The sequence below is a fragment of the Hoplias malabaricus genome, chromosome 3, assembly GCF_029633855.1.
Source record: "Hoplias malabaricus isolate fHopMal1 chromosome 3, fHopMal1.hap1, whole genome shotgun sequence".
NCBI classification, from domain to species: Eukaryota; Metazoa; Chordata; class Actinopteri; order Characiformes; family Erythrinidae; genus Hoplias; species Hoplias malabaricus.
In genome coordinates, this window is record NC_089802.1 from 32,213,516 (window position 1) to 32,231,486 (window position 17,971).

General features: G+C 38.6%; 1 protein-coding gene across 1 annotated transcript in view; it reads left to right on the forward strand.

The window, feature by feature from the left end:
• Positions 1–17,971, forward strand: part of LOC136691592 (uncharacterized) — a 35,747-nt gene that overhangs the window by 13,932 nt on the left and 3,844 nt on the right. Inside the window, exons 5-17 of the mRNA XM_066664189.1 lie at positions 4–99; positions 1,978–2,070; positions 2,241–2,315; positions 3,393–3,482; positions 4,339–4,461; positions 4,935–4,997; positions 9,648–9,674; positions 11,373–11,465; positions 15,829–15,912; positions 16,240–16,275; positions 16,483–16,569; positions 17,021–17,119; positions 17,594–17,661. Of these exons, the coding sequence (XP_066520286.1) occupies positions 4–99; positions 1,978–2,070; positions 2,241–2,315; positions 3,393–3,482; positions 4,339–4,461; positions 4,935–4,997; positions 9,648–9,674; positions 11,373–11,465; positions 15,829–15,912; positions 16,240–16,275; positions 16,483–16,569; positions 17,021–17,119; positions 17,594–17,661 (1,034 nt within the window). The remainder of the gene's footprint in view (positions 1–3; positions 100–1,977; positions 2,071–2,240; positions 2,316–3,392; positions 3,483–4,338; positions 4,462–4,934; positions 4,998–9,647; positions 9,675–11,372; positions 11,466–15,828; positions 15,913–16,239; positions 16,276–16,482; positions 16,570–17,020; positions 17,120–17,593; positions 17,662–17,971) is intronic.

The window sequence follows — 17,971 nt, forward strand, 5'->3', positions numbered from 1 at the left end:
CAGGCACCAGCAAAGTAGCATTATATTCACAGTATGCACTTGTCATTTGTCCAAACATTACAATATCCCTTGCTTTTATCCTTTGGGGCGTCACTGAGGGTAAGTATTGTAATTTATATTACAATAAGAGTTTTTGTTTTTTAAAAAAACACAGCTTTCCTGAAGCAGTGAATAACATTATGATGATTTCCAGATGTTTCCTCCAACAGTGTGGAAAATGTATATTGCTAACTACAAGTTAATGTCTTAGCAGATTGGAGATTGTTATTTTATCATTATTAATTAAATATCATTGGATCCAATGAAAAATATGTATCTTCCACAATTGTAACATCTTAGGAGAAGAAAAATAACCCCTCTTAACTTTCGATAGAAGTCAGTCCATTTAAAAATTTTTATTCCAAGTCATTTTGGAACACTTCTTTTGGTCGATTCATCATGAAGCGCGAAGGAAAATTGCAGTGATCAAATGACGTAGTACACTAAAAATCCACAAAAATGGAGTTACATTCTTTAGAATAAGACTAAAGCTTTATAAATTGTTTAAACCAGTTTATTAATAGATATTAATATCGTGGTTAATACATTAATAGGAATTAATAATCAGTTATAACACGTAGATAGAAACGGCAACAGTGACCTGTTTTTTGCCAAATAGTCAACCCACATTCAACTACTTAAACCTCGGGCTTTGCTGGATATTGACCTTACTTTGTCTTCTCTAGCAGTCAGCCTGAAATCGGTTGGATTCATCACATATTTGTTAAGTTTAACCATTTAATTAATTAAACACAAAAGTGTCTTTTATACATCAGTGATAATGTGGTGAACCTTAACATATGAGCTTATTCTTCACCTTGATACAGTAAGTTCTCTGACACTTTAAGTATTAGAAAAACATTGTCGCCCTTCCAAACTCTGTGTTACAAATGATTATTGATGATTTTAAGGTGTTTACATCTTAATTAATAACAATCTATAAATAAGGTTTTTAAACCATTTATAAACCTGATAAACCTAAAGTGGAGCGGTATGGTGGCACAGCAGGTAGATGTTGCAGTCACACAGCTCCAGAGACCTGGAGGTTGTGGGTTCGATTCCCACTCCGGGTGAGTGTCTGTGAGCAGTGTGGTGTGTTCTCCCTGTGTCTGCGTGGGTTTCCTCCGGGTGACTGTCTGTGAGCAGTGTGGTGTGTTCTCCCTGTGTCTGCGTGGGTTTCCTCCGGGTGACTGTCTGTGAGCAGTGTGGTGTGTTCTCCCTGTGTCTGTGTGGGTTTCCTCCGGGTAACTGTCTGTGAGGAGTGTGGTGTGTTCACCCTGTGTCTGTGTGGGTTTCCTCCGGGTGAGTGTCTGTGAGCAGTGTGGTGTGTTCTCCCTGTGTCTGCGTGGGTTTCCTCCGGGTGACTGTCTGTGAGGAGTGTGGTGTGTTCACCCTGTGTTTGCGTGGGTTTTCTACGGGTGCTCCGGTTTCTTCCCAAGGTCCAAATACACATGTTGGTAGGTGGATTGGCGACACTTGTCCGTGTGTGTGAGAGTGTGTGTATGTTGCCCTGTGAAGGACTGGCGCCCCCTCCATGGTGTATTCCCACCTTGCGCCCAATGATTCCAGGTAGGCTCTGGACCCACTGCGACCCTGAACTGGATAAGCGCTTACAGATAATGAATGAATGAATAAACCTAAAGTCTTATTTTAAAGTGAAAACCTTTTTTTTTTTAATATGTTAATTTTTCAGCAATAAATGACTTACACTTAAATATTCTGATGAGGTCCAAACTGATCTCATTTGAAAAAAGATTTTAAACACCTCTATCCCAAACAACAGTGAATACATATGATGATGACGGCAGTAAGTCAGTCTAGATGTCATTGCAGGTTGTTCAGTATATATTTATAGCTCACTGTGTTGTTGTTTGGGTTTTACCTCATTTTGTCCGTGTAAATTTTACAGGACGCTATAACATGATTATTTACCTTCAGGGTTCTTCATTGAGGCAGAAATTTGCTTCGTCCTGAACTTTCTAAGGATCATTTTCCTGTTTGGGATTGCTCCCTACCAGGAGAAATTTAATGGTAAGCTTTGATTAGTGAAAAGAATTGAATGTTGAAGTGAATATTGATTATGGGAATATTTTAATAAATAAATAAGAATATAATGATTTTCCTAGGCACAACATGAAACTATTAAAAATGATTAATGTTTTAAAATGCATTGGCCTGATCATATTTTGGTTTCTTTACAGAGAGCATCCAGAGATTATTTAAAAACTCAGCAATCACAACAGATTACGCAGTGATAACAGCTTTTGCTTATATTGGTAGGTATATTTCAGTTTTAAACTGCAGTTGGTTCAGTTTACCCAGTGTTTGCCAAATCAAAACTAAATTAATTAAACAGTATCTTGAAATTTGTGTTCATGCAGATTCAGATTATACCATTGTGTGCAAAACGGGGGTGTTATCGTTCACTAAAGACTAATTAAATTATTTTAAATGTCTTCCTTTTTCCAAATATAAACTTAGCACAGAAAGTAAGCAAATTTGTGCGTGGTAGAATATTATTTTGTTGTAATCTTATACAATTGGAAAGTATGGAAACAAATCTGTCTCATCAGACTCTGAAATATTACCACCTTTGAATTTGTAGCACTGAAATTTTTTTGCACTGAAATTATGCATCTGAATATAACTGCTCTTGAATAGAACTCGTGAATTTTCAAGAACACGTTTTCACTATTATTCAAGGTTAATAAATTCAGATAAAAAATTCAAGCTAAAAAAAATGTAAACAATATATTTCGAAGTTGCTCAAATTCAGTAGACGACATTCAAATACAAAATACGAGTTACAAAAAAATTCAGTCACATCCGGGACGCCAAATATTTAGCAACCGAGTTTCTCTTTCACCTTAAATGCTGCAGTAGTTCCATTCTGTCGCCGCTAGATGGCGAAATACGAACACAACTTCCATACCGTGGAAAAACTACACGTTTAGCTTCCTTCCGCGGATATTATCTCTTTATTTTCAAAGTGTCTCAAAAATCTGAAAGGCTCAATAAAGACACAATATAACAGAACATTAACATCCTGAAGATGAAGAAATTTTACTGTGGATTTTTTGTAATGGCCCTGTAATAGCATGTGATATGACAGAATAACTGCAATACAGAAGACAGAACTGTATTGCAGTTGCATCATTTCAGAAACAGTTACACTTTATCAATGTCACATGTGCATTGTTATATCAAGCTTTAGCTAATGAATTTTATTAAAAACTTTTTGGGTGATTAGAAAAGTTGGGATTTTGTGACGTGATATTAAAGGATTAAATGACATATGAGGATGCTTCATACAAGAGACATGTAGCCTCACATTTATTCTATGTCCATTGTAGGTTTTCTGGCAAAACTATTTCAAGATTATGAACTGCTGAATCCAATCCTTGTTCTGGCATTTGCGCTGCTTCTATTGGTTTTCATTGCAGGTAGGAATTATTTTATATTATTACAATAATCAGTAGATCATTACTGTTTCAGGAGTAAAGGTACTGAAGACATGGAGAACCATGCAAATAATTATGTTACTACAGTTTGAAAACATGCAACATACAAATTATTTTAAATGCATAAATCAAATGTAGCCACTTCCAGTTAATCAGACAGCTTTGTCTTTTCATTTTTATGGACTGTATGTTAACTCTCTGGTGTCTAAGTGCATCTTCTTATATTTTGCCTTTAATGCACTTGATCTCCATCTGTTTCATATCAAAATGTTCAGATCAGTCTCAGCTCTCTGTAATGAGGCCCTGGTTTGACTTGTAGTACTGTGAAAAGAGATCATTTGGTTTTAAACCTGAACAATTGTAAAGTCTGATTTATGAAGTCATTCATATCTCCTGCAAAAATATACCTTTACTCAGGAGCGGCCATTGATTAATTTCACAGAAAAAGTCAACAGAAATCCAGAAGTTCACATGTTGAGAGGCAGATGATGTGACTTTCATGTTTCTCAACCCCTGTTCATAGCTTCATAACTCTGAATGTGAGTCACATAAAATCTCACAATAAGATGAAATGAAAAAAGCTGATTCTTCAGATTCAGGGAATGTCTGAACCAATTTTTTTGTGCTGTATTATCACATAAATATTAATAAAAATGTTGATAAACAGTTCTCTCATGTCCTCTCAAATTTGCTTCCTGTGTTTTATAATTATTATTTAAATCACAGTGCTATTATGAATGAATATGTCTGAATTTCTTAACACTTAATGTGTACTGTCCTTTGTTGATGAGCCTTTATTACAGATCTTAATCATATAATATTTTGTTTTTGAACAAAGTTTGTATGAAGGTCCTTGGAATAAGAGGATCCATTGTAAAGAGAAGATCACTGAATTATTTGGGAACAACATTGGTTAATTGTTTCCGAGTGTTTGCTATAATGACCAAAGCCTTTAAAAATGGTAAGTTTACTAAGTTAAATTTTGTTAGCTCTGTGTACTGTAAGCTACATATTTTAAACATCATAAAATAAAACAGAGTTCCTAGTGATGTGCTTAATTTTAAAGTAAATTAGCCAATTTCTAATTATCTGCTGAGTTTAACATTATGGGAAAAAATAAAATGCCCTATAATTTTGTAAAGACCTCATTTAATGTTTTTTGTATTTTTCAGTTTTTTAAATTAAGCAGACACAGTAATTGTTGATTAAAATATAGAGATGTGCTCCTTGTAGAGAACACTTCCGTGTGTCACTTATGTAATTTGACCAGAAGCTCATGACTATATGTGATAATTGCTCATGTTGTTCCAGTTTTCTTTTACATCATTTAATTTCTAAGGGAAATGATAACAATGAAAGCTTCTGTTATCACAAAGTTGTCACATAATCACATTGTCTGATCAGCCATATAAATGATTATTCTCTCATTTTCAGCTTATTTAGTCATAGTCGTCCTTCCATTTCTGCAACTTTTTGTGGCAGTCATAGGATTTTTAAGTAAGTAGAACATTCTTCATATTCTTATATAATTGTGTATAATCATGGGAATTAAACAAATTTAATCATGTTGCATGTAATTATTAAACAATACACTCTGCAGATAGATTTGAATAATTATTCATTCAATCATTCTATTAAATTAAGTCTGTTAAAATATATTACCCTCTGCAACAGTGAATATATTTAAAATTAATCTAATGTATTATTCTGATTAAACATACAGACAAGTGTAACTGATTGCTGCTTTTTTGTGGTACATTTCTTTGGTGAGCTTTGGTGTTTTTTTTTTCACCTCAAAACTAACAGTTCAGAATATTCATTGTTATGCAATGTATCTAAACTTGTAAAATGCAATTCCTTACATACAGTGAAAGGTAATGTTCTCTGGAATTGTTTGCAATTTATTGAAATCTAGGCCACTGTAATATCATTGTTTATGACTCAAAATTCTAGATATAAACAAGAAAGGTTATTGGCATCTGTTTAGCACCCTGTAACATTAAGACTGTACAAACCTCTCTGAACAATAAAATAAGATATATATAGGATATATAGAGTAATAAGATTGAGATTGGACAATGATCTAAATTGTTATTTTTAACCTTGAATGCAACCGACAATCAACTGACTGACAATCCATAATAAAAATATGTAAGACAGATCGTGCAAATGCTTCTAGTAGTTTTACAGAAACTGACTGACCAAGACAACACTGCTAATAATGTAATTTATGGGAGGAGCAAAGTAAAAGTGTAATATTTTTGAGTCCAGTCAGTGAATCTAATATTAGCTACTTGCTTTTATTTACATCTTTAGTCATATTTTGTCTCAACATTGCTTCATGATTATTGAAGAGGCAAAGTCGAATGCTTACTGTGTCTCCACAAATGTTACCAAATATTAAGCATGTGTGTACTGATCTTCAGGACTTGGCCTGAAGATTATACTTGATCATTAAAATATGCCTGGATCAGCTTTGCTACTGATAAGTTGAGAATGAGACTGCATTAATAGGGAACACATTAGTGCTTCTCATGCTGCTGCTTGTATGAGTGTGTTATTAAGCTGTAGAGGTGTGCGCATTTTGTGTATTGTACATGGTACATTTTGTCTTGTGTTACTGTTAATTTGTCAAACACATTATTTGGTTTTGTTACATTTACAAGGGGTTGTGTTACTAGAGTTTAATTTCATTTTATCTTGAATGATTATTTAGACCAGAATTTAGAAATTGTGGCACACTGGTGGTATGTGAAGAGGTAGTATGCCAGATGATTTAAAAAAAATTAACTCCAAGTAAGGAATTAACTGAAAATCTAAAATGTATGAGTAAATTACACAATGATTCACAGTTATGCTTTAATAAAATTAATTTATTAAAAAAAAAAAAGGCACAATATGCATGGAGTGGTCAAGGAGTGACAGAAGGAGGTAAGTGCAGGAGACTTTATTAACAATAACCAAAAGGAAACTAGGCAGAGGGAAGCTAAACAAGAACCCAGCAGAAAGGGGCTATCACTAAACGCTAAACAAGGCTAAACACTGCTAAGCATTAAACAAGAACGATACAGAACAAAGGGGCTAAACACATAGCAAGGTTAAACACAGAAAGCTAAATTGAAAGACTAAACCCAAGGCTTTAAACATAGAACCAGATAAAATACAGCAAGACAACAACATGAAGCGCAGGCAGCAAACATACTTACAACCACAATGACCCACAAACAGGAACCACTGACGTGGACTTTAAAAAGACAACACAAACAAGAAACACCTGGGACAGATAACGAGGGGGCAGGAACACTAAGGAGGCACAAGAGGGAGGAGCCAAGGCAGAGACAAGGAAGACAGGAAATAAACAAAGAGCCATATGGTTATACATACATGACAGACAAAGGAAACAATGATACACAGACAGCAGGAAAACACTAGACAGGGCTATACATGACACATACATCAATGCATCTGTAAGGGAATATGGCAGCGGTGGTGGTTCAGGACAGGTGTTCCCGCTTTTTTCCAGGGAGGGAGCGCGATCCCCAGTGCAAAATGTAAAGAAAGCCCACAGTTTCAGCTGCTTACTGCAGTTAATCAAAGGCTAGAGACAGATATTTGCAATTTGGACTTTTATTACAAAATGGGCTATTAAAAACAGAGAAACTAAACAAATTCAGTACATGTAAAGACAAAATAAAAGAAAACAATCAGCAGAAGAAAAAGAATGTGGCCTTTCCTCACATCATTAGAGTCCTAAAACAATGTTTAACAGTAGAAACGCCACACCACATTGACCTACTGAGAAAAGCGGTTAAAACTAATGTCGCTTCTTGTTTTTATTTCTTTCAAAAACAAAAAAATGTGTGTTTAAAACATACATTTAAATCTGTAAATTTTAGTAATTATTTTAGAGTCATTGTGTGTAAAGCATGCAAATTTCCAATAAAAAAGCAACAATAATATGCAAATAATTTTGCCTTATGGCCCCCCAAGAACAGAGGAAGGACTAGGGGCGCGTATTTCCATGATAAGACTCATAGGTGGTGTACAAAAGACCTGTTAATTTACCTGTTTTCATCCCTCAAGTTTAGTATGCCTGTAATTTAGTGTTTTGCATGTAGTTCTAATTTCTGCCACTAAGTGGCTAACCGAATGCACCTAATTAAAATGTATCCATAAAATGTTTGTGTGACATTTACCTGATGCTGAGTAAATTACTTTCAGCTGTGATAAGTAATGTATGTGCATTGTTAGAAATTCGGCATTGAAGAATCAGGAGACTGGAGTTCGGCGTTGACTAGAGTTTATTTACACATACACAGGACCATGTATGAGTACAGCTGGATGATCTCAGTCTATTTTAAGATGATCTGAAGTTTGGAAACTGGAGGTTCGGAGGTTTCCTCACGTGCATGCAGAAAAGCACGGGCACAGCTTGGTCATCAGTTTGTCATCAGTTCAGTCTATACCCAATTCAGTCTGTTCTCAGTCCAGTCTGGTCCCGATCCAGTCTGACACCAAATATTTTAGAAGGGCCTTATATACATTGGATAAATGGGGGAAGGGAATAGGAGGAAGAAGACGAGTGAGAAGAGGGGTACGTAGAATGAGGGTGATGAAGAATATGGTAATCAGGAGAGGAGTAAGAGGCAGAATAAGAATGAGAGGTGGGGTAAGTGTGAAGAGGAGGTGTGAGGCAGGAAGGAGGGAAAAGGTGAGAGGATGGAAATCAGGGGAGGTAGGAGAAAGAATAGGAGTAAGAGGAGGGGTAGGTGTGATAAGGGTGATGGTCAAAGAAAGACATAGTTTCTATCAGCATTTATGTTGTACATCTTCAGTTCATTTATAGCCAGGTCTTAGCCTCATGACAAGCCTTTCATTCATTCATTATCTGTAACCATCCATCCATCCATCCATTATCTGTAACCCTTATCCAATTTAGGGTCGCGGGGGGTCCAGAGCCTACCTGGAATCATTGGGCGCAAGGCGGGAATACACCCTGGAGGGGGCGCTAGTCCTTCACAGGGCAACACAGACACACACACACACATTAACTCACACCTACAGACACTTTTGAGTTGTCACCTACCAATGTGTGTTTTTTTTGGACCGTGGGAGGAAACCGGAGCACCCGGAGGAAACCCATGCGGACACGGGGAGAACACACCAACTCCTCACAGACAGTCACCCGGAGCGGGAATCGAACTCACAACTTACAGGCCCCTGGAATCATAATCATGTTTATTTATTATGGACATTTTAAGTTGTATTTGTAATAAGGGGAGTACCCATAGACCAATATTTCTAATTGTATTTGTTTGTTATCTCTGTGTAGAATATCACACCCACTTCTAATTACATGTGGAGACCTGTACCAGATTAATATTAATTGTCAGGAACGAGGGGCGAATTGAGGGAGGCGGACGCATTCGCTAAAACACGGGATAATTTAATATAAACAAAACAACGATACTTAAACAGGACACAAACAAACAAGGAGCCAAACAAGCTAAATAAAACAAAGGAAACTGGACAGGGAAAACAGGACAGACGGACGAAAAGCGACACGACGAAAAAGGAGAAGAAACGGGGAAACTCTAGAGACAGACGGACAGACTAAATAACATGACCAACTAAACACAGGATAAAGGGGAAATGTACGACCCCCGGATGAGAGACAAGAGGGCTTAAATACTCACACAAACGAGACACACCTGGACAGATAACGAGGACGGGTAACACATGACACGGACGAGGAGGCGGAACAAAGGCGGAGACTCGAACATAAACAAAACAGAGCCATGTACAAATAAAGCACATGGCGGGGACAACAGACTGACAGGACGAAGGCGTGACATTAATGGACAACAGAATAGTCTTGACCCAACCACTGAAATGATTGTTAATAAACATACAAACCAGTTACAGTCATTAATACAGTACTTGGTCTAAAATATTTGGTACTTTGTACAATTTTTTGGGTACATTACCCACCTAGGACATATACCCCTTTGCAGTTCTTCATTAGTTGATGCCATACCACACAGCGCAGTTCAGTTCACTGACAAGTACTTTGGTTTGCAGATTAACTAAAATGTTTTTCTGAATTCTGACTAAACACATAAATCTGACTTGTTTTTTTTTAAACAGATTTCATTTGCAGGAGAAAAAACAGGGGTAAGTGTTAATGCACGTTGTTAAATGCACATGTGACTGATAAGTATTTGAGATACATACAAACACTATAAAAATATCTTAGTCCTTCATTACAACAGCAGACAGCATGTTCAAACACCATTGTAGTCTACTGGTGGCTAGTCTTCATAATTAAATTAAATTAATTGAGGCGATAATGCTTGTGGACAAATTAATAAGGCTTGTGAATGACTTAACGTGGGGGATTTGCTTACTAATATGTGGGAAAGATTTATAAATATGTAGCGAAGACTAAATAATACACATAATATACTGTTGGTGAGGGAGTGTGTTCTGCTGGGCATACCTGGGTCCAGGCATTTATGCAGAAATCAGTGTGACACCTTCTCAAATTGGGAGGACATGCACACTTTTTTTTATAATTAACATACCATTTCCATAATCTGCCCATGAATTTCAAATGACCACCATATAAAAAAGTGCTAGGACTGAGGAAGAGCTGCAAAAAAGCCTTAAAACGCTACAGAAAAGCAAAAGGAAAATGTTCTGAGTGTAATGAGTGGGGAAGCTGAAGGCATTTATTGATACGAGCTCCTTCTATGAGTTTTGGCTCATTTGCCTCTCTCTATAGTCGCTCATAGAGGAATAAATGCCTGTGGGAGAGCTCTCATTTTTATGAAACAAGTTTGGAGGTTTGAGCAAAACAAATTTGAGTAAACAATAGAGGGCACATGAGACTCAGACACTGTGATTGTATCATTTAGGCACACACACACCTGCACCGGTTACAGAGCGTCAAGTAATAACAGCTTAAAATTCTTGGGATGATGCTTGGATGATTGGGGGCATTGCATTGGGGGCATTGCAGTGATCCTCATTCCTCATTAAAAAACTGTCTGATCACGAGTAACAGTATTTGTTTATATCTGAATTACAGGCTGTATTAGGAAGAGGACTGTTTTGTGAAATTTCGTTTGATTGTTAATGAATCTATTATTTATTTATTTAGTTCATTTTAATTATTGTGAATAACTTTTATTTAAATTTCAGTTATGTCAGAGGATACTTTTAGAGTCTTTGGGACATTACTCACACTTTATGCATTTTCAGGAGCAGGTGTAAACTTTGTTCATATCTACAAACATTTTGAGACTATGAACAATGTGATGAATATGGATATTTACAGAAAAACATGGGAACAATTTATGTGCAAATTCATTCTGCTTGCGTTTCAGGACTGAGGCCCTTTGTTGTGGAGCAGGTATACTACTGCATGGCAGTGGTGATCTCTAAAAGTATTGGATTGTAGTGTGGACGTTCTTTCCTCAAATGTTACTGTTTTGTTTCATTTGCAAGATCTTTACTTATGGCTTATTAAATTGGGTCTAATTCGAAAACTATAATAAAGTTTAAAAAAAAGTTTTAAAATGGTTTGTGTGGAACAATAATATTTTCACTGTCTGTTGTGACACTCTTTTAGGAATTCACAAAATTTCTACAATACATTATTTGTGTTTCATTAAAACATAATGTGGACAATGGGTTTTATTTTATTTTTTTTGCACAGTTGATAGTGTTGTAAAAAAACATAACTTCTTTATTCAGAATGTTATTCAGAAAATGAATGTACTCAGCTAATTATTGGGAAGATACTGTAGTATTTTAAAGACCAGTACCAAGTGTTTAGTTTGAAACCCTTTCATATTTTATCTTTTGTAGTTTTCATCTGGATGTCAGTTCTTTTGCTCTTGGAAATCCTAAGCACAGCTCTCTCAATCTATGTTTATTTTGTTTCACTGGAAAATTATAAAGGTAAGTGTCACTTCCTGTTTCATCAGCATTGGTTTCTAGGAGTGCATCTCTCTAGGCACTAACACTTCTTTCTTTTCATTTTTCTGATCCACTATTTCTCTCAATTGAGTCCACTGAAGAATGCATGAGCAAAACATTTTTATTTTTCTAAATTTTGCCAGAATTTCTCCCCATGCATTAGTCATTGCCAATTCAGCAGACCATCTAGGACTCCGGGACCTACACCTGGAGCCAGGCCTGGGGGTAGTGTCCGACTGCGTGCGCCTGCTGGCCGGGCAGCCCATGTAACCCGGCTGGGCTCAGCCCGAAATGGCAACATGGGAGGATAATGTGGGCTCACCACCCGCAAGATCCAGAGTAGGGGTGCAGTGCAATGCTGGGGCGAAGGGGCCCCTGGCATTGTGGAACTTGTCAGCGGAAACTGGTTCTTGGTACGTGGAACATAACTTCACTGGGGGGAAAGAGCTAAAGCTGGTGCGTGAGGTTGAGAGATACCAGCTAGACATAGTTGGGCTCACCTCTGCACACAGTGTGGGCTCTGGAACCAAACTCCTCGATATGGGTTGGTCTCTCTCCAACTCAGGAGTTGTACAGGGTGAGAGGCGCCGGGCGGGTGTGGGGATACTCACAAGTCCCCGGCTGACGCCTGTACAGCTGGAGTTTGTCCCAGTAAACGAGAGGGTCACCTCAATGCAGCTCCGGCTTGCAGAGAGGAAAACTTTGACTGTTATGTGCGCGTATGCACTGAACAGCAGCTCAGAGTATTCTGCCTTCTTGGAGGCAGTGAGTGGATTTCTAGAGGGGATTCCTTAACACTGACTCTATTGTTTTGCTGGGGGACTTCAATGCTCATGTTGGCAATGACTGGGAAACCTGGAGAGGAGTGATTGGGAGGAACAGCCTGCCTGATCTAAACCTGAGTAGTGTGATGTTGCTGGACTTCTGTGCTAATCATGGTTTGTCTATAACGAACACCATGTTCGAACATAAGATTACTCATAAGTGTACTTGGTACCAGAGCACTCTGTGCCAAAGGTCAAAGATCGAATTTGTGGTCATGTCTTCTGACCTGATGCCATATGTTTTGGACACTCAGGTAAAGAGAGGGGCTGAGCTGTCAACCAATCACCATCTGGTGTTGAGTTGGATCCGATGGTGGGGAAAGCTGCCGGACAGACCTGGTAAACCCAAACGTATAGTGAGGGTGTGCTGGGAAAAGCTGGCAGATGACTCTGTCTGGATGGATTTCAACTCTCACCTCTGAGAGAACTTCTCACATGTTCCGGAGGAGGTAGGGGGAGTGGAGTCTGAATGGACACTGTTCTGAACCTCCATCATGGAAGCGGCTGCACATAGCTTTGGTCAAAAGCTTGTTGGTGCCTGTTATGGCGGCAACCCAAGAACCCATTAGTGGACACCGGGGGTGAGGGATGCTGTCAAGCGGAAGAAGGAGGCTTTTCGGGATTGGCTAGCTCGGGGAACTTCCAATTCAACTTCTGCAGTTGCTGAAGCAAAATCCAGAGCATGGGAGGAGTTTGGAGAGGCCATGGAGAATAACTTCCGGGCAGCCTCAAAGAGGTTCTGGAAAACACTGCGACAGCTCAGGAGGGGGAGGGGGGTTACTGTCCAAGCTGTGCTCAGCCAGGATGGTGAAACTCGAATGAGGGTATTGTTGGTCTTTGGAAGGAGCACTTTGAGGAACTCCTTAACCCGAGAGACATGCCTCCTGTGCAGGAGGTAGGGTCAGAAGTGTCTGGGGGGTCAGAATCTATTTCCTTGGCTGAAGTCACTGAGATGGTGAAAAAGCTTCGCAGTGGCAAAGCTCCAGGAGTGGATGAGATTTGCCCAGAGTTACTGAAGGCACTCGATACTGTGGGGCCGTCTTGGAAGACACGCCTATACAATATTGCATGGACCTTGGGAACGGTGCCTTTGGATTGGCAAACTGGGGTGGTGGTTCCTATTTTCAAAGAAGGGGACCGGAGAAAGTGTGCCAATTATTGTGGCATTACACTTCTCAGCCTCCCGGGGAAAATCTATGCCAAGGTGCTGGAAAAGAGAATCTGTCTGATAATCGAATCTAGGATTTTGGAGAAACAATGCGAATTTCGTCCTGGCCGTGGAACTATGGACCAACTCTTTACTTTTTCACAGATGATTGAGGGGGCGTGGGAATTTGCTACTCCACTCTACACATGCTTTGTGGATTTGGAGAAGGCATATGACTGTGTTCCCCAAGAGTTTCTGTGGGAGGTGCTCCGGGAGTATGGGGTGCCAGGGTCGCTCCGGCGAGCCGTATGGTCCTTGTACTCTCAGAGTTTGAGTTGTGTTCACATCCTTGGTAGTAAGTAAAGCTTGTTCAGTGTGGGCATTGGACTCCGTCAGGGCTGTGCCTTATCTCCACTCCTGTTCCTGATATTCATGGACAGGGTGACGTGGCATAGCCTGGGACAGGAGGGCTTCTGTCGTGGAGCTCAGGAGGTGGCATCTCTGCTTTTTGCGGACGATGTTGTTCTTCTGGCTTCTTCGCATGGAGGCCTCCAGTGTTAACTTGAGCAGTTTGCAGCCAAGTGTGAAGTGGTCGGTATGCGGATCAGCACCTCCAAGTCTGAGGCCATGGTTATCTCCCGGAAACAGATGGCATGCTCCCTTTATGAAAGGGGTGAGAACCTGCCCCAAATGAAGGAGTTCAAGTATCTCGGGTTCTTGTTCACTAGTGATGGGAAGAGGGATTGTGAGATTGACCGTAGGATAGGTGCAGCATCTGCAGTAATGCGGTCACTGTACCGTGCCGTTGTGGTGAAGAGAGAGCTGAGCCATAAAGCAAAGTTCTCAATTTACCAGTCAGTCTACGACCCCACTCTCACCTATGGTCATGAGCTCTGGGTAATGACCGAAAGAACAAGATCGTGGATACAAGCGGCCGAAATGAGCTTTCTCCGACGGGCTGCTGAGCGTACTCTCCGTGATCGGGTGAGGAGCTCAGTGACTAGGGAGGAGCTCGGAGTAGAGTCACTGCTCCTTCGCGTGGAGAGGAGTCAGTTGAGGTGGTTCGGGCATCTGATCAGGATGCCTCCTGGACACCTCCCACTGGAGGTATACCAGGCACATCCAACTGGAAGGAGGCCCCAGGGTAGACCCAGGACATGCTGGAGGGATTATATTTCCCAGCTGGCCTGGGAACGCCTTGGGATCCCCCAGGAGGAATTGATGGATGTTGCGAGGGACAGAGACGTCTGGGCTTCTTTGCTCGCCCTGTTTCCACCGCAACCCTGAAATGCAAAAGCGGAAAAGAAGAAGATGATGATGTTGATGATGATGATCTAGGACTCCCATTCTCCCGCCAGTAAGGCTGTTCTATCCACCCTGAGAGCCTATGTGCTTTCTTGGACTCCTGGATTCCTGAGCTTCTGAGTTCAGAGATTGAACCAGTGATCTCCCAGTCATAAAGCAAATGCTTACATTCTAGATCTCCAATTTTCACATGAATTTAAGCATTTAACTTTGTAATTAATTAAAGTATTTCACATGTATTCATTTAGTTTTCTTTAGAACACAGTGCATGTGTGTTTGTTAATTATAAAGTAGACACTAAATCGTTATGACTCTGAAAAGCACTGAAAAGACCAGAGTAGTAGTGAGTGGGCTGCTTGACACTGCCATGATATGTTTGTTCATATGATTTATGTGGTTACTGGTTGGTGTTATTTGGAGTTACTATTTTGGAGTACTTCATTATGATGTGATCATATTGGCTAAATGCTACAGGGTTACAGATATAAACAAGCAATCCCAATGGATTAAACCAGAGTAATGAGCAATGCTATTGGAAAAAAGTAACACAGTTAGAAGAAATGAATGTTAAACAAAGATAACACCACAAATATATTTTGGATAAAACGGTTTCAGTTAGAACAAAAGTATCAGAATTTCTGTTTTTTGTTTTGCAATACCTGCTTATTTTGTAATTTTGCAACACCTCATTTTGACATCATGGAAAACAAGTCAGTGCACTGCAGGCATTCTGCTGAGCTTTGTCTGTTTCTGTGATAACACCAGGCAGAGTTAATTTTTTTTATAGAAAAATTGAGATTTGTTTGAGCATATGTCTATGACTCTAACTAGCAGTGCTTTAAAAACATTCAATCTAAACTCAACTTGCTTTTTTAAAAAGCAAGCTTTCCGCTGGCAATGTAGCGCTGACTAACCGTTCAAAACACAACTCTTGGTAAAAAGTCTCTATGAGAAAACTTATCCACTGTGTGGTCCTTCAAGGGGAAGAAAAAAGAAAATCACTGTTATTTGAAAGTGTGTACTATTTTAGACTAAATCAGTTTAATTTGTATTATTTTCTTTTTTGCAGAACGTGTTGCCTTGACGTGTGTGAACGCATATCTCTACGTTTTGACGCTGATAATACTTTTTGAATTTCTGTTTCATTTTTATGGTACAGTGTACATTGTTTATTCAGTTTTTAAAATTCTTGCATTGCCAAACAGAGCAAATAGAAAAATAAAGGATAGTGCATTAGATCACCATGAGAGATAAATGTGAAATAATCAAAATTTGATCCATAAAATATTCAGTAGGTGAGCAATAGATATTTGAGAAATGGAGAAAAAAATGGTGTAGTTTTTAATATGAGAATGATAAATAGAAAATAAAAACATCAGACCTCAGAGGTCAGGATGAATGCAGTCTAAATGTTACTACCGTATGCTAGTAAACACTTCACTGATCTAACTTCATTTACCTCCACTCTTCTATTACACAGGACATTATATAAATACAAGGACACGTCATCCATTAGGTAAGTGTAAATCCATACACTGTTTAGAAAGCAGCAGCTTAACTGAAAACCTTCAGAAAGCAGATCAAGCCCTTGGGAAGGGTTGCTCTAATTAGTTATTAGAGCTGATTGGACCAGGAAAACACTACAGTAAAGATAAAAATATAAAAGGTAAATAAAGCATTACATTAATCTGCGTTTCAAAGTAAATCATGTCTTGTTTTACAGGCCATGTCAGTGTGTACATGCTGGGGGCAGTTGCTCCTGTTTTTGTGAATTCTGTTGCTCTGGCAGTAGAACTGATCCTGAAAGCACGTGAGTGAGCTCCTCATTTTCTGTAACTAACAGTGACCAAGGGTGTAACTTTGTGTTGAGCATAAGAAGGGGTTAACTAACTTTCTATAGGAGGAAAAAAAATACTTAAAAAACATGCAAAGTATGACAAATCTCACCACATAAATACTAAGATAAATATACAATATACAACAGGTTTAATCATTGCTGTTCCTAAGTAATATAGTTCAGGTTATTATCACTTGTCAGAGAAGTCAAAACATTGTCAGGGTTTAATGGGTTCAGAGGGAAACTAAAGTATTTTATTTACTGTTTATTAATAGCATTTGGTGATACAGATACAGTAAATGATGTAAGCACAGTTGTTTGTGGAAAATGATTGTAATCAGTGTTTTAGAAGCACAGACTGTTAAATCTTTATTAGTGAACGTCTTATTCATCTCTGTTCACCTGACTTCCTGTTTGTTATTAGAAAAAGGGGAGCGCACAGTGGAAGATCTAACAGTCATTGTGATTCCCTCTGAATGTGTTTTCGCACTGTGCTGTCTTACTCAACAACTGTTTGCATTCTGTGAGTATAACCTACAAACGAGACGATGAGAGGATGTTTTCTTACATATAACACAAACTCTACACTTGATTTGCTCTTGAATCCCTGTATGTCCTGCCATGTATTGCATGAATCCAAATTAATATTCCATTTGTTTTTACTGTAGTCTACTGCAGAGTTGATTAGTTTGTTAATTTTGATTGGAAAATAAACAACATTTTACAGGCTGATATTTTTATAGTTTAAAATGCCTTGCAGATTGAGCATAGCAAGATTATTTGCCCCGTGGCGCTTGTGAAATGGGCATATTGAGTTTTAATTGCTCCATAAATCACTGTTTTAAACTGATTCTTGGCACTGAGTCTGTCAAATAAATGAAAAACCCAACTGAATCACACTTTGCAATTTTACAGTGTATATGTTGGTTCTCTTTAAATCAAATGAAATGTGAATGACATTCATTCATTCCTTTCTTGTCTGTAACTGATTATACAGTTCAGGGTCGTGGTGGGTCTGGAGCCAACCCGGAATCAATGGATGGGACATCAGTCCACCACAGGGCTGTAAGTGACATGTTTCATAAATTGTGAAACACTATGAATTACCACTTCAAACTCTCATTTGTTTTCTCTCTTTTATGTTAAATACCCTATGTGGTCTAATTTTAGGCTCTGAGGAAGAGCCTTGTGCCCTTTATTAGGCAGGGTCACATGAAATGTTGCAATAAGTTTTTATGCATTTTTCAAAAAGCAGGACGTTACCCACAAGTTTAAATTACTCTCATGGACTTTTAATGAGGAAGATGTAGTTTTTATCAAGAGGTACGTTAAGAGATGATAAATATTTGCTGTCACAACAGTTGATAAAATATTT